This window comes from Colletes latitarsis, chromosome 12 (assembly GCF_051014445.1).
Source record: "Colletes latitarsis isolate SP2378_abdomen chromosome 12, iyColLati1, whole genome shotgun sequence".
NCBI classification, from domain to species: Eukaryota; Metazoa; Arthropoda; class Insecta; order Hymenoptera; family Colletidae; genus Colletes; species Colletes latitarsis.
Window position 1 is genome coordinate 24,967,175 of NC_135145.1, and position 25,083 is coordinate 24,992,257.

General features: G+C 35.1%; 2 protein-coding genes across 2 annotated transcripts in view; one reads left to right on the plus strand and one right to left on the minus strand.

Moving 5' to 3' along the window:
- LOC143348962 (uncharacterized) overlaps positions 1-25,083 on the minus strand; it is a 438,943-nt gene that overhangs the window by 93,320 nt on the left and 320,540 nt on the right. The gene's annotated exons all lie outside the window — the stretch shown is intronic.
- The window catches only part of LOC143348952 (uncharacterized), a 46,365-nt gene continuing 34,529 nt past the window's right edge, over positions 13,248-25,083 (plus strand). Inside the window, exon 1 of the mRNA XM_076779733.1 lies at positions 13,248-13,377. Coding sequence (XP_076635848.1) covers positions 13,355-13,377 — 23 coding nt within the window. The 5' untranslated portion in view covers positions 13,248-13,354. The remainder of the gene's footprint in view (positions 13,378-25,083) is intronic.

Genomic DNA, 25,083 nt, shown 5'->3' on the forward strand with positions numbered 1-25,083 from the left:
ATCAAAGCAAACTTGACTATGTATTCTGATTTGTAGTATTATGTTTGAAGAATAAAGTTTGCTCGAATAAGATTTACATAGGCTTAGATACAGTAAAAAATAATCAAGATTCATTTATATGGATTTTATATTAACCATATTTTATTTTATAATAAAATATTCTGTACAAGTAGAGCACCTCTCAGTATATGAATACTTTTCTCGAATACTGCAGTTTAGGAGACGCTGCTGTGGAATACAAACAGTGACCATTACATGAACCTGTTTCCACGTCTCAAAAAAGATACTACAACTCGGAATCACTTCGAATCAAATGTCATTTCGAAGCTGAAGAAATTTATTAGCAGCATGTAGGACGAGTTGTTGCGAAACTGACTGTCATACAGAAAAAAAAACTAAATTTTCTAGGTATACGTGCGCCGATTGGTAAATGTAGAGTTGTATTCCGGGCACAGAAATGCCGAATACACGAGTAATTTGTTGGCCTTCGTTTGCAGGCGTCTCACGAATTCCCTTTAAATATAAACGTTCGGCCATTGTAAGAGAAAGTAACGTCGCAACGATTATAGTTTACCGTTTAAAAACAAAAATGCCAAAGGTAAAAATTCATCTATAAAACAATATAGGAAAGGAAACAAACGATGGTTGCTTCGATTTCTAAGGTTTGATTCCGCGTTACGTCAAACGTAATTGAGACTAAATCAATACCATCGATAACGCCTCGTAAATTATAATCTAGTACAGTACAATATTAAATATGGACTCGGTATTATGATACTTGTACAAAAGTTCGATACGTATACTTCTATGGAAAAAAATTGAATTAAAAAATTTCAAATCATTCTGAAAAAATTATTTTTGATTGCGGGGATCAATTAGAATCATTTTTTGTGAATACACATGCCCCTGAAATCCTACCCCCTTTCGAGAAAAAAATTCGAGTAGGTACTGAAATTTTTCGACGAAATTAAAAAATTTCAAATTGTTCTAAAAAAATTATTTCTAGATTCTGGGGTCAATTACAACCATTTTTCGTGAATACACATACCCCAAAAATCCTACACATTTTCGAGAAAAAAATTCACGAAGGTAAACGAATTTGTTGACAAAATTAAAAAATTTCAAATCGTTCTAAAAAAATTATTTCTAGATTCTGGGGTCAAATACAACCATTTTTTGTGAATAGACATACCCCCGAAATCCTACCCCCTTTCGAGAAAAAAATTCGAGTAGGTACTGAAATTTTTCGACGAAATTAAAAAATTTCAAATTGTTCTAAAAAAATTATTTCTAGATTCTGGGGTCAATTACAACCATTTTTCGTGAATACACATACCCCAAAAATCCTACACATTTTTGAGAAAAAAATTCACGAAGGTAAACGAATTTGTTGACAAAATTAAAAAATTTCAAATCGTTCTAAAAAAATTATTTCTAGATTCTGGGGTCAAATACAACCATTTTTTGTGAATAGACATACCCCCGAAATCCTACCCCCTTTCGAGAAAAAAATTCGAGTAGGTACTGAAATTTTTCGACGAAATTAAAAAATTTCAAATTGTTCTAAAAAAATTATTTCTAGATTCTGGGGTCAATTACAACCATTTTTCGTGAATACACATACCCCAAAAATCCTACACATTTTCGAGAAAAAAATTCACGAAGGTAAACGAATTTGTTGACAAAATTAAAAAATTTCAAATCGTTCCAAAAAAATTATTTCTAGATTCTGGGGTCAAATACAACCATTTTTTGTGAATAGACATACCCCCGAAATCCTACCCCCTTTCGAGAAAAAAATTCGAGTAGGTACTGAAATTTTTCGACGAAATTAAAAAATTTCAAATTGTTCTAAAAAAATTATTTCTAGATTCTGGGGTCAATTACAACCATTTTTCGTGAATACACATACCCCAAAAATCCTACACATTTTCGAGAAAAAAATTCACGAAGGTAAACGAATTTGTTGACAAAATTAAAAAATTTCAAATCGTTCTAAAAAAATTATTTCTAGATTCTGGGGTCAAATACAACCATTTTTTGTGAATAGACATACCCCCGAAATCCTACCCCCTTTCGAGAAAAAAATTCGAGTAGGTACTGAAATTTTTAGACGAAATTAAAAAATTTCAAATCATACTAAAAAAATTATATTTAGTTACAGGGGTCAATTACAATCATTTTTGGTGAGTAGACATACCCTCGAAATTTTACTCACTTTCGAGAAAAAAATTCAGTACTGTCGGAACTTTGAACGTTAATAATTTTGTAACGAAGCCTTCAACATATTAGTATCCTTGATTTTCGCCTTATTTTGACCTCTATATCTCCTCGACCGCCATTAAATATCCAGACGTCTAGGGGTACAGTTTCCTTTTCGTAGAAAACTCAGAAATATTTGACACGTCGACAGTGTTTGGCTACGTTAAGGAACAACAAAGTACCAATAGCGTCAACCGTGGAAAGAGAGAGCAAATTGATGCATTGTAATATAGAGGACATGGAAACCGATTCCCAGAGAGTGGCGACGCAAATCGGTGGTTAATTAGGCGTAATCGGTGTGTGCAACGAAATGGGTTCGAGGCGCAAGAAAACTCGAAAGTACGCATCGACAGCGTGTGCAGAGGGTGCGATCGTTCGCAATACGCGAGGAATCGTTAAGGACCGATCCTTCGGAATGGCAGGAACGCAACAACAGCGTCTGTTCTGCTTAGAGGAGACGCAGTTGGCGCGAGATGGGTTGCGCAACAGAAGAAGACCGCGTCCTGAGTCTGTTGTCGAGCGCCAACCGGGGAAACACACGTTGACTAATGCACGAAGATGCATCTCTCCCGGGTTACAACGTCGGCCCATAACCGTCGTTCAGCGTGGATATTATGAAACAAGGATGTCTGCCGCGGCGGAAAGCGGGTCAGTGCACGGTTCGTTTATTTTACGCCCGGTTCCTGGATCGTTTCACCTCACCACCTTCTGTTTTATACGAGCCACACAAAACGTTTCGACCTAGCCGAAACACGCCTCCCATACTGGCGACGACTACCTTGAGCGCGCCTTTTCTGGCCCATCCGCCTCTCTTTAACCTTTATTGTTCCTCAGCATCACGTGGGACAATCTTGTGCTCTATTTCGAAACGATCGAGACTCTTGCATGCTGATCTAGAGCGCTTCGAACCAGAATATTCATCACACGCGTAGGGGAGAGTCACCTAGCTTCTCTTTCAATTGGTAATTTCATTCTCTTCACTGCCACGTCGTTTATGACAAGGTTTACGTTGTTCGACATCAGCCTATTTTGTAACTCATCAACGTTAAATCCTTATTTTTGAACTTTGGATCATTTCATTCTGAAATGAGGATGCTGTAACCAAAAATGTGGGTCGAACTGTAAAGCATTGAAGACTCCTTGCGTAGAAAGGAGGAAATTGTGGCACACAAAACCTATAATATCTCGTTCGTATTTCACAGAAGACGTACACCCAAAATTATCTGTTAAAAATGGAATTGAAAAAGCGTCTCATTAATTTTTGAAATTATTAGGGTAATAGCTCGTCGATAAAGTAAATAATAAGCTCCATCGAAATGCTAGAGCGTCGCTTGTAAACAACTGGTGTCTTCTCTATCTTTTTTCTCTTCGTTCGACTAGAACTATAGCCATGATAAGTCGAATTCTGTGTCAGTGTGTCATACGGGCTCGTATCAATAGCGAGAGTGAGAGCGTTACTCAATGAGCAACTCTCATGTGTGACAAGAATACGCGTCACGTTGCAGAGGTGTTGCTGGTTCCAGTGATCTTGTTTTTAAACACCCGATGATCTCGATCGTTCGTTATTCTTCAGCATTACCTCTAACAAATTGCTAGAGAAAGTGAAGCTAAACTGAACGCGCTTCCTGGATCACATTATTCTACGTGCCCTAAAGTAGGCGTGTCAAACTCGTCATAACGGCCATTTTCAAGTATCATATTCAAATAAAACATATTGCACACAGGCTAGAAAAGTCGACATTTTGAATTAAGAGATATTTGCAAAGCTAGCCCAAGCTTAACCCAACTCGTAAAAACTGATACTGTTTCGACAGTTTTTATGAAGTTTGACTAATTTGAGGCGTTCGTAAAACCTTGAAAACGTCTACGAAATGTTGGTTGGCGAGGGATATGGCGTCACTGAGATTCGTGTCTAACATGCGACCGAAATCGGTTCAAGGTTCGGATTCATCATCGATTAACTCACGCTGCATTGGAATGCGATGGTTCTTCAACGGAAGCGAGACACGACCATCACGTACGCGTTTTAAATCCACGTTTGGCCCGCGTGATAAACGTAACGCGTTTCAAAAATAGAGCTGACCTAACACGACTTTCGTTTCGCTACTTTCGTCAAACAAGTAACCTAGGGAAATTCGTTGCTCAAATTATTAGATCAAACAAACATTCTGTAACTTTGCTTATAATTGCAAAATGTTTCATTTGCTTTGTTCAAATGGTACCCCATTGTTCCTCCGTAGAATCTCAGTTTACGAGGCCATAATCGTCTTGTACTTCCCGCACTCGCCAGCAGAGGGCTACGCTCTCTCACAAGTACTCCAAAAATCGACAGGGGTAGGTGGCTAATCGTTCTAAAATAATTATTTTATAATCTGTGATTATATTTCTCGTTTTGATCACTCCATATGGGAGATTTTAGAGGCCAAAATAGGAATTTGTTTAATCGCGTATTCACTTTTCACCGACAATTTACTTTCTTTCGACATGACTTCCAAGTAAAACACGTGACTGGCGTTAGATAGTATGCATTTCTTAATCGTCGTTGACTTATTTTCCACTGGTGCTCGCATAATTAAACCTCTCAAATAATGAAGGAAGCACTTATGGCAGTTTCTAGTGAATTTAATACTACTTTGCAATTACTCTTCCGCGAGTTCCTGTTTCTCAGATTCCTGTTATGCAATAATTCACTGTAGGTGCATTTTATTATACATTTTTGAGATAATATAGTTTAAGTGTGATTTGAATTTCCCGCGGTCTAAAATTCAATACAAAATTATAGTTAATTTGAAGAAAGAAACTTTAGAATTTACCGCATTCTTTGAAAATAATGCCTTGAACCCAAAATTAATATGATTTTTTCGTTTAAACGTTTAGACTGTCGACTAATTGTAAATGATGAATATACAAATATAGACCACTTTCTTTACTGTTCTATTTCGAAGCACAGCGAGCAAATACATACAATTATCATTTAGCGTCTATATAGGTGTTAAAAAAGAGTAAAATTTTTCCTTTCTTGGTGAAATTAAAAATTCAAAATGAACATTTGGGCTCTAGTTTGAGTCACCTTCAATTTGATCAAAAAAACGATCAATTTTAATTTTTCAAAATTCAATTGAAGCTTATATTCCTGTTTCCAAAGTGTGAGAATATTTTAATTGCATTGAAACTGTTTAAAGAAGTTCTATAGAAAGAAATGAGTAGATTCAAATTTCGTAGACAGTTCTGAAACACCCTGTGTGTAAAGATTTGGCCAGTCGACGTGGTCGAATATGGCAGGTAATATGCGCTAAAAACATAACAACTTTCTCCTACTTGCGTTACATCTCGTTACGACAAGAGGATTATTCTGGAATGCAACTGAGGATGGGAGGGGTACCAATCGACTTTGTATTCGCAACGTGATGAGGATTTAATGAATGCTGATTAAAGGAATTATTCGAGTTTGATTGATTTTATGATACCAAACAAATCAATCGTATCTCGACTAACGATTAATATTAATCTATTACGGTAAATTGAAATATGAAAGTGTAAATCTCATCCGATGTGACACGGGGCTCTATCGAAATCTATTTTAAAACATTCTACTTGACTTTAATTGCTTTTCAACATTAATTTTTCAAAAGTTCACGATTAAATAATTAACAGTAATTAAAGCTTGCATTGAAAGACTAGATGATCGACAGTGAAGAAATATGAATACAACTATGGTTGATTTGTCATAACCAAATTTATAATTTAAAGACTGACCTCATTCCAAAAAAAGTTACCTTGGATCGAAGGTCTTCTGTTAATATTTCATACCAATCATTTTGTATAGCAAAAAATGTTAAGGCAGCCAGTTCTCAGCGACTTTAAAGGTAAAAGGCTACGTACCAAAGAACAGAATGTCTGCTAGTATGGGAACAGCAGAAAATGAGAGACACAAATATGTGGAAAACAGTTACTGGTACATATTTCGATTAATAATAATTTTTAGATGAGAATAATAATTAATTAATTATTTAAAAGTGAATAAAGTTATACTTACCGCCTTACGTCGATACCATGCACGAACGCCATCTGCATACACTAATTTTGACCTTTTCCCGAGTAATAATTTAATATCGAAGACTATAATTCATCTTTGCATCCTGCACGCGCGCGAGATCAAATATTTGTCCTAGTTATGATGGAGACATGCCTCGAATGCAGGTAACCTCGAAAAAACGGCCTTTTGAATTTCACTGGAACGCCGATAAAATTTCTCTCTCTTCCACTTTCCTTCTTCTTCCTTTTTGCTTCACAGCTGCCACTCAGAGTCTCCGGAAGATCGAGACATCGCTCTTGTTAGGTTTGCAAATTAAATGATCAGAGAAATTTCATTTCTTCAAAAGAAGCTACGAGACACGAGGTTTTCCTTTAACGTTATATTTTTACATTGTACTAGAATCAGGAATATTTTATCGAACAATTAGCGTTGGAAAATGTGTAATTAGATCGACGTTTAAAATGGTTAATCCATCGCACTAATTCTCAAATTCGATTAATAATAATTATATTATTTAGTTTCTTATTATGGCGTTGTGAGGGTTCATAACGAATTGTTTAGAATTACTGGCCTGAATCAACAGTAACATTGTTATTATATTAATTGTCTCAGTTCGGTACCTTGTTATAAAAATTTACCATTTCAATACAAAATTCACAAAACCTGCCAAAACAGTGTTAGTTTTTCTCTCGTCACAGAATATTGCAAATATCTCCGAAACTAAATCAGTGAGGTGTCCTTTATGCTAAATAATTACCTATTAAAATTGCTTTTCGTAGCAGCAAATGATAATTAGAAACGAAAGGGAATAGAAAAATGTCCACAATGAATTTGTACTTTCCATTCTTCTGGCGCGTGCGCGCGATGTTTGCGATTTTTCGCGCGTTTCTATTTCTCGACGCATTATTAGAATGCGGAAACGTTCGATGCAACGAGTAACCATAGTTTGTGCACGAACGGATAACTCTGAATCGTTTTTATCGAGCACACGTGAAAAATAAAGACGCTCAGCGTCGTCGAAACGTCCGACAACCGAAATTACACGCGTATTTTCGCGGTTCCGTGCAGTCCTTTTCTTTTCGTTTTAGCCGGCACAGATCGCGTTGTCAGCCTCGTGAAACGAGAGGGAAGACCAGAGCGTCTTTCTTTTTCTTACGAGCAACACTTTCACTGTGTGTCCCGTGACTCTGATCCCCGTGCTTCCCCGTTCGCTCTTGTCCTCGTTAGGATACGCACAGGCACGTGAAAGTTTCGTCATCACGTGGTCCGAGTTTGCCACGCGGTGGCTGGCCAATAGTTAACCGGCCGCGATGGAATGAGGAAAAATAGCGGCTAGTCGATTTCAAGATCAGCATCGGCGATCGCAGATCCGTCGATAAATTCGGAAGCTCCCGTGAAAATTAAACCGATCGACTTCCGCGAGACCTAACCCAACCATACTCTAGCATTTTTCGCGTAGAAACGAGCAATCGAACCGTAAGTTTACAACTACCAGTAGCCAATACTTTCTGAAAAGTTATTTTGATCGAACTATATTATTCTTACGTGTACAGGGCGTTTACGCCATTACTAGCGAGTTTTTCGAAAACTATTGTAATTAGAAGAAACTGAGAGAAAAAGTTTTGTTTTCATAGATGGGACTATGTTGCATCTAATAATTTTCACAAAAAGATTGATTCTACAGTCTATCACGTAATAAGGGACCGCGAATTATCTTCTGCGCACCTACCTTGCGCACACGTACTGCTCGAGCTACGATCATCGCTCGCTAGCGGCGCTAGTGTGCCATGTCGCGAGAACTTAAACGATCACTGACAGGTTTACTCTTCTTTTAATAGTTAAAATTTAATAAAAAAATTATGAGAATGTGAGAATATTTTTTACTTTCTTGAGCTAGACACTTGATTCACTCGTTTGGGTCATCAACCCGAGAATAATATGATAACTTACGAGCTAAATTTTACAAAATGAAACACAGTAATATAAAACGTTACACAATTATTCTCAAAACGTTTGAAGAATCTTGTGAATCACAAATTTTGATTTACTTGGCGAATAAAACATAATAAAAGGTAGCAGAGTAATAAAGTTGTTAAAGAGGTGACAAAATGATCTGAAATCTGAAATAAGGAACTTGACGTTCCTAGAGTATTGTACACTATGTTTTAAAAAACCGAATACGTGAAGCGTTATCTAAAGATTACGTGAAAACTTGCTGTAAATGATTCAGTTGCACCGTACTTCTTGTAAGAGTCGATTTTAAGAAAGATAAGAAAACTAGATGTTTCGCTTTCTTGCGTTTGCACGATACGTGACTCTGTCGCTGCCCCGCGTAATGTAATGATTAACACCAGACACGTTGCATAATTATAGGTCGTTTCTTGTGACCCATTTGTTTCTCCCGTAACGGTCCATTAAATTTACAGTTCTATTTTGAATCCCTTCGATCAGAAATAATTGCAGAGTTGCTAATCGCTTTTTACTCGTGACGTTGTGTTCTTTTGTACCAGGCGAAATATAATTACTTTAACAGATAGGGTAATTAATTAGTCTGCAACATAATGAAGGATTCTCATTGGAAGCGTAGTAGGAAGTAAAAGTTATTACGGAAATATGAACCCAAAGTGTAGCCTTTCGGTTCGCGAATCGCGAGTTCATAGCTTCGAATGCAGGAAGTGGCATTCGCCCTCGGGCGAACAGTTACCTTGATTTTAGAATTCAGATTCCTTCTACTCTACGCCTTTCCTTCTCCTTTCTACCGCTTTCCACCCCCTTAACAACAAAAAAACTTCATTTTTCTCTCAATCAAAAATAAAGTACTCGTTAAAATTGATAACTCAAAATAAATTTCACTGTAAATTGAAGGCATTGGTGTAATAAAATTATAAACATACCGTTAAAATCTCAATTTGTAACAATAGGTATTATCGCTGAACTAAAGTTCCCTGGGAAAAATTTTAATGGGGGTTTCTGGAGGCCAAAATAAGACGAATATTAAAAATACCAATTTCTTGAATTTCGTTAAAGAGTTATTAAAAAATTAAATTAAAAAATTTCTAATTATTCTAAAAAAATTGTTTTCGATTGCAAAGGTCAATAACAATCATTTTTGGTGAATACACATATCCTCGAAATCCTAACCATTTTCGAGAAAAAAATTCATTACTTAAAATATACTGTCTGATCATAAGTGTCTGTTACCCTGAGAATTGAAAAGCTTCAAATCATTCTGGAAAAATTATATTTAGTTACAATGGGCAATTTCAATCATTCTTGGTGAATACACATATCCTCGAAATCCTATGCATTTTCGAGAAAAAAATTCATTACTTAAAATATACTGTCTGATCATAACTGTCTGTTACCCTGAGAATTGAAAAGCTTCAAATCATTCTGGAAAAATTATATTTAGTTACAATGGGCAATTTTAATCATTCTTGGTGAATATACATATCCTCGAAATCCTAACCATTTTCGAGAAAAAAATTCATTACTTAAAATATGCTGTCTGATCATAACTGTCTGTTACCCTGAGAATTGAAAAGCTTCAAATCATTCTGGAAAAATTATATTTAGTTACAATGAGCAATTTCAATCATTCTTGGTGAATACACATATCCTCGAAATCCTAACCATTTTCGAGAAAAAAATTCATTACTTAAAATATACTGTCTGATCATAAGTGTCTGTTATTCTGAGAATTGAAAAGCTTCAAATCATTCTGGAAAAATTATAATTAGTTACAATGGGCAATTTCAATCATTCTTGGTGAATACACATATCCTCGAAATCCTAACCATTTTCGAGAAAAAAATTCATTACTTAAAATATACTGTCTGATCATAACTGTCTGTTACCCTGAGAATTGAAAAGCTTCAAATCATTCTGGAAAAATTATATTTAGTTACAATGGGCAATTTCAATCATTCTTGGTGAATACAAAAAACCTCGAAATCCTAACCATTTTCGAGAAAAAAATTCTTTATTGAAAATATACTATGTGGAAATGTTTCTATAACTCTTTAACGAAGCTTCAATGAACAAATTAGTATCCTTCTAGATCTCTAGAATCCTCCATTACAATTCTGTACTGCATTTACAATTAGTAAGGATGCCTGTATACGATAAATTTTATTAAAAAATTGCTCGTCAACAGATATGTATAAACGAGGCTAAAGTGGAGGATCCCTCTTCGCAACGCTCTGATCATTTCGGCGCAGAAACTATGCCGTGACCTTGACCCCTGAACGGGAATCGAAATCCTGCTTGCAATTCTACTTTCTTCCGCAGAGAAACTTCGATTTCGTTGCTCGATCGGAAGTAGTTTTCTAGTATTTCATTTCATCGTATTAAAAATAGCGAAAGGTCATATTTACAGGCGAAAAGAGATTCAATTTGGATGGACCTGATGGCCTGAATAATTATCATGATTTAAGGAAGGAGAAACAAATTCTGAGCCCTCTACATTTTGGCCAAAGTACAATTTCCTTTAAATAAAATTTGATTAGACAAAGTCTAATATTCCGAAGTAACGTGCAGGGAGAAAAATCTTTGATTAAATCTGGAATTATGAAAATCTTAATCTGTGGTACCGTTTTGTCCCAGAGTGTATCTAGCGAGTAGGAAATAAAAAATCAGAGGGAGAAAGGCTGGAACAGCTGTAGTTGGATGAAATTGCTACCGAACGGTATACGTAGTAGACATAGCGATCCTTTCAACGATCACACGACAATTACGACATTCTATTCTGATCTTCGAGAGTGTTCGTTGGCTGATTCTCAGAAGTTTAGTGATCCGTTGCTTGCGCCGACCGTTCGTCCTTCTTCTCCGAACTCCTCTCGTCAAATCCCCTTCCTCGTCAGCTTCGACAAGGATGAAAAAATGCGACAAACAATGGGTGATTCGAGAGTCGCGAGAAGCGCGCATAGTCTCCACTAGTTACGCGACCAACAGTCGCGACAGCATAATACACGTTATTCGTTGATTTATTCACTCATTCAATAGCCAAATACCTATTATCCCGAGCAAATTTTATTATACAAATTAGGAAGAGAAGAAGGAAATGGGTGTAAAGTAGACCGTGTTATGGGGTTCTAACAGTCTACGGTTGATATTCTAAATAAACGCGGTATTTAAAGTAAATTAAAATTAAAGTAAAGTAAAATTCTTAGTAAAAATAACTGCTAGTGTAAAATAATTGCAAGTAAAAATGGGACTAATGTTAGAAATAAAGCGCCATTTGCTTCTGCGCCACCTGGAGTTCTTCCGACTTACTACTTTCACGAGTTTTGCTCGTTCGAATCCTCAAATTCCCATACAAAGCTTTTTACTTTTAAATCCTAGTATATTGTGTTTTGCAATTACTACAGAAAGCATTAATTTTGCTACGAGATAAATTCACAGTTACCATCATTATTAATATTGATCCATTGTGTTAAGTTTTGGAATGTGATTAGACCACGATAACTCAAACAAGTTGGAAGTCTTTCTCTCGTTTGCCTTTTCAAATCTGTGGTAACTGAAGCAACTCGAAACACGATTTGCTGATTAGTAATCGCCCACGCGTTCAATCGGTCATCGATCACACACATCATGTTCCTGTTTCCTATAAATTATATAAATATTCTTCTAAACTTCTAAAAATCAAAACTGTTTAACCATTATCATGAATGAGAAAATGCAATGTTAATATTGAATTTTAGACCACTTTGAATCTTCTGATAATTTGTAACACTAAAAATCAACTGTATAAGATTGCATTTGGAATGATATTCTTTCGTTTACTTCTTTTATTTTCGCTTCGTAAGAAAATTCTGTCGTGTTTCGAGGAGATAAATGTTGGTTCGAGCGGACGGTTGTTTACGGTATGAAAGAAGAATTCGATCGTATAGACGGGCAGCAAGGGCGAGAGAGTTGCCAGATCGAATCTGGCTGAAAAGCAGGTGAACCCGACGCGTACATTAGGTTCCTTCCGCGTGGTGCTTTCGCCGTCGTTCCACTCCCCGTCGTTGCAACTCGTTTGGCTTGGTTTTCTTCGCACGTGACGAGATCCACGGTTCCCCGTTTCCTCGTCCTTCTTCGGCTCTGCTCCGTCTCACTTTCGCCCGCGCCACTCCGATAAATGTCTCCCGTTTCTCATGTGACCGGCCCCATCGTGCTTTCTCTCTCGCTTACGCTGTCTATTGCAGCGTTTCCCAAACTTTTATACTCGCGGAATTCTCGCTTTGCAATATGTTCGCCAACGTTCCCTATTTTCGGCCATTCGAAGCTTCAAACAAGCTAAATTAAAATCGAGTCCGAACAACGCTAATTCCAACTGTCCGGTGACTTAATCTCAGATTATTTAAATTGTCAGCAATTAGTAGGATCTGAAGGTGACCTTGACTATTTTCGAATGAAAAGATTTGCATCTGGTCAGGTTTCTTTCTCGACGAAGAGATGCAAGTTGAGTTTGGCTATCGATGCAATGGAAAATTGCAACGGTCGGTAATCGCGTTTGGGAAACACTGATCTATTGCACGTAAGAGAGGAGCAGCGTTCCTCTCGGAGCATAATTGCCGTCGTGCTTTCTTGCTCGGCGATCCTGTTGGTTCGCGCGCGAAAGACAGGACCGTCGTCCTCGCTTGTTCGTCGCTGACCGTTTGTCCTCCACGTCGGGTCTCGCATGCTCCAGCGGGCCCCCCATAAGTTGTTCCTTCTTTTCACGTGACCGGGGCATCCTAGTTTCTCTCTCGCCGCCACGGTGCCCCGTCTCGCTCTTTCCTGTTCGAACTCGTGACTCGTCGTCGGTCTTCGCTGGTGCCTCTCGCGGCACCTCTCGCTTTCACTCGTCCGTGTGAAGAGGCTATCGCGGGCCCCCGGAGCTCAGTATCCGCCGGACCGTCGTCGCGTGGCTCAATGTCGTGGTCTACGGTGCATCCACTGATTTACCAAACAGTTTCGCTACCTTTCGCAAGTTCGGAGGCCCACGGAACCCCTGCCGGTGCAGTGATCGTTCACAGACGGGGGAGGATCCCGGTTGCTAATCGTCGCGACTGCTGAATCTTGTTGATCGAGATGGGCAGGATGGACTTGCACAGGTAACCAACTCTTCCAAACACAATCCACGTACACGCATTAGCGATAGCTATCCCGAACCCCGTTTTAATTGCATTTGTTATTCTCGCGGATCTGACAATCGGTGTCCGGGCACATGTTATTCGCGTTGCTTGGCCGACCAGATATTTCGCGTTGGCGCGTGTGCGGAATGAAAATCGGCTCGCCGGACGACAGGAAGCCAGCTCAAAAGTGAAAGTTAATGGGATTCGTTTTTCGAATTTTCGAGTCACGAATGCTCGACTAGTTCCGAGCAGACGTTATCGGTGATACTGCGTAACGAAACCATTGCTTCAGGAAAGGACCAAATAATAGTTTGCATAAAACTTTGACACGTGTTTGTTCTAAACTTTGTCTCTTTTGGTATTAGGGAGACTCTTTTCAGAGGTAATGTTTGTATTCAGTTCTGGACGTTCTTAACTGGCGAGATAAACACTATACTTTATTAATACCGAACACTAAACTTATAATTTTAAATGTACAACACTTTTACTTTTTTATTGAGTAGAGAATGCAGTGGTTTTTATTCCAACAGAAATATATAAATAAATTATAATGGATTGAGACTGTAAACGTTTATTATCACACAGGGATTTCACGTTCCAATAATATATAATGATAAATGTAAAGTGAAACAACTAACAAAATATAATAACAACGTCGTGAAATTAAAAAATTTCAAATCGTTTCAAAAAAATTATTTTTGGTTCCATAGGTCAATTACAATCACTTTTTATTGATAGGCATACCCTCGAAATCCTACGCATTTTCGAGAAAAAAATTAAGAATCTGCTGAAATTTTTCGGCGAAATTAAAGAATTTCAAATGATACTAAAAAAATTATATTTAGTTAGAGGGGTCAATTACAAGTATTTTTGGTCATTACACGTACCTTTGAAATCCTACGCATTTTCGAGAAAAAAATTCAGGAAACTGCTGAAATTTTTCGGCGAAATTAAAAAATTTCAAATGATACTAAAAAAATTATATTTAGTTAGAGGGGTCAATTACAAGTATTTTTGGTCATTACACATACCCCCGAAATTCTACGCATTTTCGAGAAAAAAATTCAGGAAACTGCTGAAATTTTTCGGCGAAATTAAAAAATTTCAAATCGTTCCAAAAAAATTATTTCTGGTTTCAGAGGTCAATTACAATAATTTTTGGTCATTACACATACCCCTGAATTCCTACGCATTTTCGAGAAAAAAATTCAAGAAGCTACTGAAATTTTTTGGCGAAATTAAAAAATTTCAAATGATACTAAAATAATTATATTTAGTTAGAGGGGTCAATTACAAGTATTTTTGGTCATTACACGTACCCTCGAAATCCTACGCATTTTCGAGAAAAAAATTCAAGAAGCTACTGAAATTTTTCGGCGAAATTAAAAAATTTCAAATCGTTCCAAAAAAATTATTTCTGGTTTCAGGGGTCAATTACAATAATTTTTGGTCATTACACATACCCCTGAATTCCTACGCATTTTCGAGAAAAAAATTCAAGAATCTACTGAAATTTTTCGGCGATATTAAAAAATTTCAAATCGTTCCAAAAAAATTATTTCTGGTTTCAGAGGTCAATTACAATAATTTTTGGTCATTACACATACCCTTGAAATCCTAGGCATTTTCGAGAAAAAAATTCAAGAATCTACTGAAATTTTTCAGCGAAATTAAAAAATTTCAAATCGTTCCAAAAAAATTATTTCTGGTTTCAGGGGTCAATTACAATAACTTTTGGTCATTACACATACCCCCGAATTTCTACGCAATTTCGAGAAAAAAATTCAAGAATCTACTGAAATTTTTCGGCGATATTAAAAAATTTCAAATCGTTCCAAAAAAATTATTTCTGGTTTCAGAGATCAATTACAATAATTTTTGGTCATTACACATACCCTCGAAATCGTACGCATTTTCGAGAAAAAAATTCAAGAATCTACTGAAATTTTTCGGCGATATTAAAAAATTTCAAATCGTTCCAAAAAAATTATTTCTGGTTTCAGAGGTCAATTACAATAATTTTTGGTCATTACACATACCCCTGAATTTCTACGCATTCTCGAGAAAAAAATTCAAGAAGTTACTGAAATTTTTCGACAAAATTAAAAAATATCAAATCATTCCAAAAAAATTATTTCTGGTTGCATAAATCAATTATAATCATTTTTGAACACGCAAATCCGACTATGAGGTTGTATTATAGTTCTCTATTCCAACTTTTGTTTCATAATTTAACAGTTTTTTAATATCCTCGTTTTCCTATTATATTTAAATGGAAAAATGCCTGATTCGAAATATAAATTGCAATGAAAATTCAGCATATTTCAGTCGCTATTTCATTCAATGAAGAAACTGCAAAATAGTGGCGCTTAATTTTCATTAACGAATCCTCTTACCAGCGTGTTTCCGGTAAATTAAACGTCGGTTAAACGCCGAGAGAATCATAAATGAACTTTGCTGGTGATAATCGTCGATCGATTACCTATCGATCGTCGTAATTGTACCGTTTATTCGCGTATGGATTCCACGTAACGCTTCTTTTACATACCTGACAGTTATCCGTCGTCATTACATTGTTATTTACGATTTAATAGAGGACTTATAAACAGTACACGAATTTCTGTGGAATTATTTCGAAACTACGGTCACTTTTAAACTCAAAGTACAGAGAAAACTCGTTAAATGTCCTCAAGAGCTGTTCCGTAAATGATACATTTTCATCCCCACCACTACTGTACAGAAAAAAGGTTTTATTTTGTACTTTTTGTTAATAAAAATTATACTATCGCGTGGGGGAGGTTTTTCTGATTAAAATTAGACTAAACACTGAATATTTGGTAGCATAATATTGAATTAAATTCGATATAAACAAGTCAGACTTCGAGTGCAAGTAGTAGGAACCATTATTGGTCAGACGCGAGCGAGTTCTCGTAGGAAACGAGAAGAATGCGTGGCGCAGGCGTGAGTTATAATTTATTTGCGAAACGTTACGCTATTTCTCCGACATAGACAATTGAGTCTTGACACCGCGGAATTAATTGATTCGCGAACGGTGAATGTTATACAAGATCTACGTTTTTATTATTCATTGCATTTGCGTACAAATACGTTTGTTAGATTGTAAAAATGGGAACGACTTATTTAAATAAAGAAGTTTCGCTCGTTGGGAATTACAAAGTCTTGACTCACGCGACTTTCCAAGCAATTAATTATAATAATTGATAAGTAACGATTCTCTATACGGGGAAAACTATAATATAGAGAATACACTACAATTCAGATTTTTCTAATATGTAAAATACGCTTTAACGTGTAGTTTGTGCTGAAATAAATAATAATAATAGCTTTTACAAGATTTCATATAAGTATATGGTTCTACCCTACAGTAGAAAATATACAGGGTGTTCGATCACCCCTGGGAAAAATTTTGATGCAAAATTTTAGAGGCCAAAATAAGACGAAAATCAAGAATACAAATTTGTCGATGGAGGCTCCGTTAAAAAATTAACAATTAAATTCAAAAATTTCAAATCGTTCTAAAAAAATTATTATCAGTTGCAGGGGTCAATTGTAATCATTTTTGCTCATTAGACATACCCTCGAATTCCTGCGCAATTTTGAGAAAAAAATTCGACTAGGTGCCCACATTTTTGGGTAAAAATGAAAAGTTTCAAATCGTTCTGGAAAAATTATTTTCAATTTTAGGGGTCAATTACAATCATTTTTGGTCATTAGACATACCCTCAAAATCCTACGCGTTTTCGAGAAAAAAATTCGAAAACATAAAATTTTTCGACAAAATTAAAAAATTTCAAATCGTTTTGAAAAAAATATTGTTAGCTGTGGGGGTCAATTACGATCATTTTTGGTCATTAGACATACCCTCGAATTCCTAAGCAATTTTGAGAAAAAAATTCGACTAGGTGCCCACATTTTTGGGTAAAAATGAAAAGTTTCAAATCGTTCTGGAAAAATTATTTTCAATTTTAGGGGTCAATTACAATTACTTTTGGTCATTAGACATACCCTCGAATTCCTAAGCAATTTTGAGAAAAAAATTCGAGAAGGTGTGAAATTCTTTTCGACAAAATTAAAAAATTTCAAATCGTTTTGAAAAAAATATTGTTAGCTGTGGGGGTGAATTACGATCATTTTTTATGAATAGACCTACCCCCAAAATCCTACTCATTTTCGAGAAAAAAATTAATTGCTAGCTATCAAATCGATTTGAAACTAATCGAAAACATTATCGACGTGTTTTTTAATTATATTACGCGTTGATTATTATAAAAATCGAGCAAACTTTCACTAAGGTAAATAACAATACACTCTCAACAATCACGTATTTCCTCAAGTTACTAATTGTAAGAAACATTCTTTCGTTATTAGCGTTTCTAATTAATTCGCCATAAAAATGACATAAATAATTCATCGATTTGCGTTCATTGTGTTAGCAGAAAGTGATTGTGAGTCCGAATGAACCGTAGAAATTATGCGTACACATTCAGCGATCTCTTTGTAGTATTTGTGTTAAAATATCGTTTGCAGTGCGTCCATGCTGAGAAAAATAAAAGAACCAAACGAGTCGAAAGGTCGAACTGTTTCCGACGCCAATCGAAACTAGATTCATTAAGAGCTTCTTTGTCTTCATTTGTAAGACGTCTTACAAAATTAGCAATGATGCTCGATAGGAAGCGTTTACGCCTTTTATTTGCTCGTAAATCCGTTGTCTTCTGCCGGATATCGCATAATTAAATGTACATTTATGACGCACGGAATGTACAGGGTGTCCTCAAGCGTAAGGACAGTAGCTCAAGCTAAAACACAGCTTTCACAAATAATATTAAACGCAGAACTCCGTAAATACCAGTGACACCAGTGATTCCTTGTTTACTGAAAAATATTCAATTTTTCATTAGTCCCATCGAAACAAATGATCTAGGAAACGATTTAAGAGAGTATAAAAAAATAAGTATTATACAGTTTCTGTTATATTATAAATTTAAATCGAAAAAGTTTCGAAGTCCTTGATCTCGTTTTGACTATTAAACAATTCTCCTTTTGGGTGTTAATGAAAATTTCAAACACTCAAAACACTTAATTAATTCTATTTGCGTTGCCTAGTAAAACCAAAAATATGAATTTTTTAGTAAAATTATCTTGTAAAAAATTGTTAATAGATCTTATCTTATTTTTGAATTTATGTTGATTTTAATAAATAATAAATTCTATTTGCGTTGTTAATTGTATTTTTCCATTGTTCACGTACTTCAATTGTGTATATCTTTACATGTTCAATAATATTCGAAAGTTAAATACCGCGTATTGCTGTCAAAGATAATAAAAATAAAGAAAACAATAACAGTGTTGTTGTCGGTTACAAGAGCAACGCGATTACACCGTATCTACTGAGAATGCTTGTTTAAGCTGATAAGGGTGAATGACTTTTTAAATAAAAGATAAGCTTAAATTGTTTTTTCCTCGTTTAATGATAAATTCATTTATAAGGGTGAATGACTTTTCCAGTAAATTCAACATAAGTTGTTAAAAAATAATATTTACGAGTTCTGCAATTTTAAATATGGAATCTGACATCCGTTAAATTAAATTCCGTATAATTTGTTAAAAACAATTTAAGTTTATCTTTCGATTGATGCAATGGCATGAATATACAGGGTGTTCGGCCAACCCTGGGAAAAATTTTAATGGGAGATTCTAGAGGCCAATATAAAACGAAAATCAAGAATACAAATTTATTGATGGAGGCTTTGTTAAAAAGTTATTAACAATTAAATTCAAAAATTTCGAATCGTTCTGGAAAAATTATTTTCGGTTGCAAGGGCCCATTACAATCATTTTTGGTCATTAGACATATCCCAGAATTCCTAGGCAGTTTCGAGAAAAAAATTCCTAATCAAAAATCTAATGTGAAGCCAGAAATGCTTCTCTGAAATTTTATTCGAATCTTTAAAATGTCATAACTTCTGAACGGATTGAAGAATTTTAATGTTTAAAAAAGCAATCAACGCGTATTTTAATGGAGAATATGTAGAAATTCTAAAAATATTCGAAAAGTTGATTTTTCAGTCCGTAAAATGAGGAAAACTCCATAAAAATGGACCAATTTTCAAACAGCCATAACTCCTACGATAGTGAATATATTGGATTGAAATTTTGGGAGGAAGTAGAGTTCATGGGTACCTACAAAAAAGTATTAAACAATATTTCCGTAGCGCATCAAATAAATTTATTAGAAATGAAAAACGAATTCTTAAGAAAAATCGACAGGGGGTAGGTGCCTCAATTTTTCGACGAAAACAAAAAATTTCAAATCGTTCTAAAAAAAATACTGTTAGCTGCAGGGGTCAATTATAGTCATTTTTGGTGAATACACAATCCCTTGAAATCCTACGCATTTTCGAGAAAAAAATTCCTAATCAAAAATCTAATGTGAAGCTTCTCTGAAATTTCATTCGAATCTTTAAAATGTCATAACTTCTGAACGGATTGAAGAATTTTAATGTTTAAAAAAGCAATCAACGCGTATTTTAATAGAGAATATATAAAAATTCTAAAAATATTCGAAAAGTTGATTTTTCAGTCCGTAAAATGAGAAAAACTCCATAAAAATGGACCAATTTTCAAACAGCCATAACTCCTACGATAGTCAATATATTGGATTGAAATTTTGGGAGGAAGTAGAGTTCATGGGTACCTACAAAAAAGTATTAAACAATATTTCCGTAGCGCGTGAAACAAATTTATTAAAAATAAAAAACGAATTCTTAAGAAAAATCGACAGGGGGTAGGTGCCTAAATTTTTCCGCGAAAAAAAAATTTTCCAAATCGTTCTAAAAAAATTAGTATCAGTTGCGGGGGTCAATTATAGTCATTTTTGGTCAATACACAATCCCCTGAAATCCTACGCATTTTCGAGAAAAAAAATTCTTTATCGAAAATATAACGTGTGGCCAAAAATGGTTCCCAAAAGTTTCATGCGTATATTACCAATTTTACACGACTGTATTATAAAAATTATTTAAGTTAAATTTCAATTTTTTATCTGATATTTTAAGTGTTACTGGCGTACTCGACGAAATCAGGTAATTGTAAAGGAAAAAGAAAAGTTGCGTTTTCAACAACGAACGATAACGAATCTCGAGCATGGATAATTGGAAATGGCGGATGCCATCAGAATCAGTGCTGCTTTCTCCTTTAATAGATACTGCTTTCTTACAGTTCTTAATAATTTGTGTTCGAAATTCTTAAAATATTCACGATTACTCTAATGAAATCCGGATTTCCGTGAACATGAGCCGAGCAACATTAGAAATTGGAGGGAAACATGAGCTTCAACATTCACGGAACAGGATGTCTCGGTTTAAAAAAGAAAAATTCAATTCGAGGTGATTGTCTCTCGCGTGGGAATGGATTCGCGTTTATTATTTTCGAAATCCATCTAATTTCTCGTTTTATCGACTGGCAATTTGTATTTTTCCTTTCTCTTTTTTATGGTAACGTAAAATAGGTTTGGTTAAAAGTGTCACGTGAATTTTTATTCCAAATATACTAGGATTTAAAAGTAAAAAATTTTCAACTAAAAAACTTTTTAAATCAAATTTTATTTCATTGATTAATACAAAGAAACTTTGTATGGGAATTTGAGGATTCAAACGAGCAAAACTCGTAAAAGTAGTAAGCCAAAAGCACTCCAGGTGGCGCAGAAAAAAATGGCGCCTTATTTCGAACAACTTTCCGATGGTTTCTGGTCACTTTGTCGAAAAGAGGAATTTAAATTGGTGTTTTTTAAAATAGAACTGATTTAAGTGGCAATTATATCGACGATTAAATCTGAATTCAGGGAATGATCAGAGTAATCGTAATGTTAATCGAGGATGTTCACTGTGACAATACCTTTCAGTGGTAGTGACCTATCACGATTTAAGTTAAAAATCTCGCAGTTGCTGGTCGAGTATCATGTGATAGGTCACAATTGTTGCACGGATCAGTTGTAAGAATTAAATGAAATATCAACGCTTTGGGTTTTCTCATAATTACTCTAATCTCTTTAATTACCATTTAACGAGTCTATTACATTATATTATTCCTCAGTTCTTAATTATTATTTTTGTTCTCGAGAATTAGAGGTTAAAGAAAATTATAAAACATAGATACATATCTTTTAATTTTAGGTTTTTAAATTGCATGGAAAAAGGATTTAAAAAATTGAGAAAGTAATCGTTTGAAAGGGGTTAAATGGGGTTAATTACATTCGAAGATGTAAATATTTTTATTTCTGTTATTGGTTACTGAAAGAGCAATGACTTCGGCCAAATTACGTCAGGGAAGAAAAACGAAAAAGTTCCATAAATTATTGTCACACCTATATCTTAGCATGATTATGGTAAGACGCGTGCGTAACGCGGATAACTATGTCAAAGATGATGAAGTCAAGGAGAACGACTTTTAACGACGATCTTTCCCTTTCTCGTTCTCATCTTCGCGACACTTCTGAATTTTTTTTACGCTCCCGTATCGCAGAATCGCATAATTAACGATTCCCCCGGTAATCCATAGAGCTACGCATACTAACAGCGAAACGATGATCAGAATCACACTTTTTACACTGTCGATTTTTCTTAAGAATTAGTTTTTCATTTCTAATAAATTTGTTTCACGCGCTACGGAAATATTGTTTAATACTTTTTTGTAGGTATCTATAAACTCTACTTCCCCCCAAAATTTCAATCCAATACATTCACTATCGTACGAGTTATGGCTGTTTGAAAATTTGACCATTTTTATGGGGGTTTTCTCATTTTACGGACTGAAAAATCAACTTTTCGAATATTTTTAGAATTTCTACGTATTCTTCATTAAAATACGCGTTGATTGCTTTTTTGAAAATTAAAATCCTTCAATCCGTTCAGAAGTTATGACATTTTAAAGATTCGAATGAAATTTCAGGGAGGCCTCACATTAGATTTTCGATTAGGAATTTTTTTCTCGAAACTGAGTATGATTTCGGGGGTATGTGTAATGACCAAAAATGCTTGTAATGGGACCCTGCAACTGAAAATAATTTTTTCAGAACGATTCGAAATTTTTTTTTTTTGTCGAAAAATTTAGGCACCTACCCCCTGTCGATTTTCTTAAAAATTCGTTTTTTATTTTTAATAAATTTGCTTGGCACTGTACAGAAAAGTTGTTTAATACTTTTTTATAGGTATCCATGAGCTCTACTTCTCCCCAAAATTTCAATGAAATATATTCACTATTGTAGGAGTTATGGCTGTTTGAAAATTTGACCATTTTTATGGGGTTTTTCGCATTTTACGGGGTCAAGGAGCAACTTTTCCTAGATTTTTAGAATTTCTACATATTCTTCACTAAAATACGCGTTGATTGCTTTTTTAAACATTAAAATTGTCCAATCCGTTCAGAAGTTATGATGTTTTAAAGATTCGAGTGAAATTTCAGGGAACATAAATAAAAAAATAGTAAATCAAATTTTACTTTATACATATTTCTCGCCAGACAACGTTGCTTCCTGTTTATCGAATTGCATAAGAAACGTTCGAAATTCTCGGAAGTTAACAAATTCCGATAAAATTCATTTTTAATATCCGGTTACATAAAAATTAACGAATCTATTAAATTTCTTTTACACGCTTTCACTTTTATTTATTCGTGGGAAATGTTGCGATATGGATAGTTACGAAAAAGTATTAAATAACTTTTCTACAGGTTGTCAAACAAAATTACTACAAATCAAAAACGAATTTTTAAGGAAAATCGACGGGGGGTAGGTTTCCAAATTTTTCGAGGAAAAAAAAAATTTCCAATCGTTATAAAAAAAATATTTTCGGGTGTAAGTTTCAATTACAATCATTTTTGGTGAATATACCTAACCTCGAAATCCTAAGCACTTTCGAGAAAAAAATTTCTAATCGAAAATGTTATTTATGGCCAGAAATGTTGCCCGAAAATCTTTAAAATGTCATAACTTCTGAACGGATTGAAGGATCTCCATTTTCAAAAAAGCAATCAACGCGTATTTTAGTGGAGAATATGTAGAAATTGCAAAAATAATCGAAAAGTTGATTCTTCAGTCCGTAAAATGAGAAAAACCTAATAAAAGTGGTTCAATTTTGAAACAGCCATAACTCCTACAATAGTTAATATATTTAATTGAAATTTGGGGGAGAAGTAGAGCTCATGGATACCTATAAAAAAGTATCACATAACTTTTCTGTAGGGCTTCAAACAAAATTACTAGAAATTAAAATCGAATTTTTAAGAAAAATCGACGGGGGGTAAGTGTCCAAATTTTTCGGCGAAAAAAAAATTTTCCAAATCATTCTAAAAAAATTGTTATCTGTTGCGAGGGTTAATTATAGTCATTTTTGGTCAATACATATACCCCCGAAATCCAACTCACTTTCGAGAAAAAAATTCAAGAAGGTGCTCAAATTTTTCGACAAAATTAAAAAATTTCAAATCCTTCTAAAAAAATTATTTTCGGGTGCAGGGGGCAATTTCAATCATTTTTGGTCAACATACCTACCCTCGAAATCCTACGCATTTTGGAAAAAAAAATTCATAACTGAAAATATAACGTCTGACCATAACTGTCTGCCACCCTTGAACTTGAAAAGTTTCAAATCACGCTGGAAAAATTATTTTCGTGTACAGGGGTCAATTAGAATCATTTTTTATTAATAGACATACCCTCGAAATCCTACGCATTTTGGAAAAAAAAATTCATAAGTGAAAATATTTGAGGCCTGAAATTTCATGTGTATCTTTAAAACACCATAACTTCTGCGTACAAAATCGGTACAGGCGACTAAGCATGACCACAGTCAGTGTTTTTTGTGTACAATATACACCTACGTCGCGAAAGAAATGAACAAACAAGGTCGTAAACAACGCAACTGGCGCAAAACCGCGGTGCAATCGACGTTTTTCGCTTCGATCACTTTCCTCCGCACGGAACAGGATTTCTCAATACTCACAGTTTCTATTATTCTCAGTTACGAATATTCAAAAGGAGTAATTCAATCTGTGGGAACTGATTTTCATAGAAGATAGTTAAAGGGAAATTAAAGTTCTCAGAAAAGGAAAATCCCCTTTCTGTGGCGAGGAAAAGGACGATCGATGATCGCAACGTTCACTTTTCGACGTGGTCGCGGGAACGTGAAAGTAACAGTGCGGCTAGAAGGTTGAAAAAGGAAAGAAAGGTGCCTAGAGATACGGAAGACGATCGACGGGATCTTTGGACTTTTCTCGCGACGCTAATATTTCGGATACGAGGACGTGGAGTGCCTGATCCCCGAAAGAAAGGCACGTGCGTAGTCGTCGAGAAAGATTTCTCCAGTTTCCGTTGACCCACTGACACTGAATTATTCCTGCTCGCAACGTGAGACAGAACGAGAAAACCTCTACCTGGGCCCCTGCATGAATTAAGGGGGCAGTTAGGGGCCTTGCAATACCTCAACAGTCCTCGTTTCATCAATTTTGTATACTAAATATATTCTGTAGTTGATTTTGTTGCTTGGAAACAGTGGAAAATTTTTCTATATTCATCTAGTAGAGGCCACTATTTATACAATAATTTTATCAGGTTTGAATTAGTAATGTTTCTACCATTATTTTAAATCATTGGGTAAAGTATTTATGGAA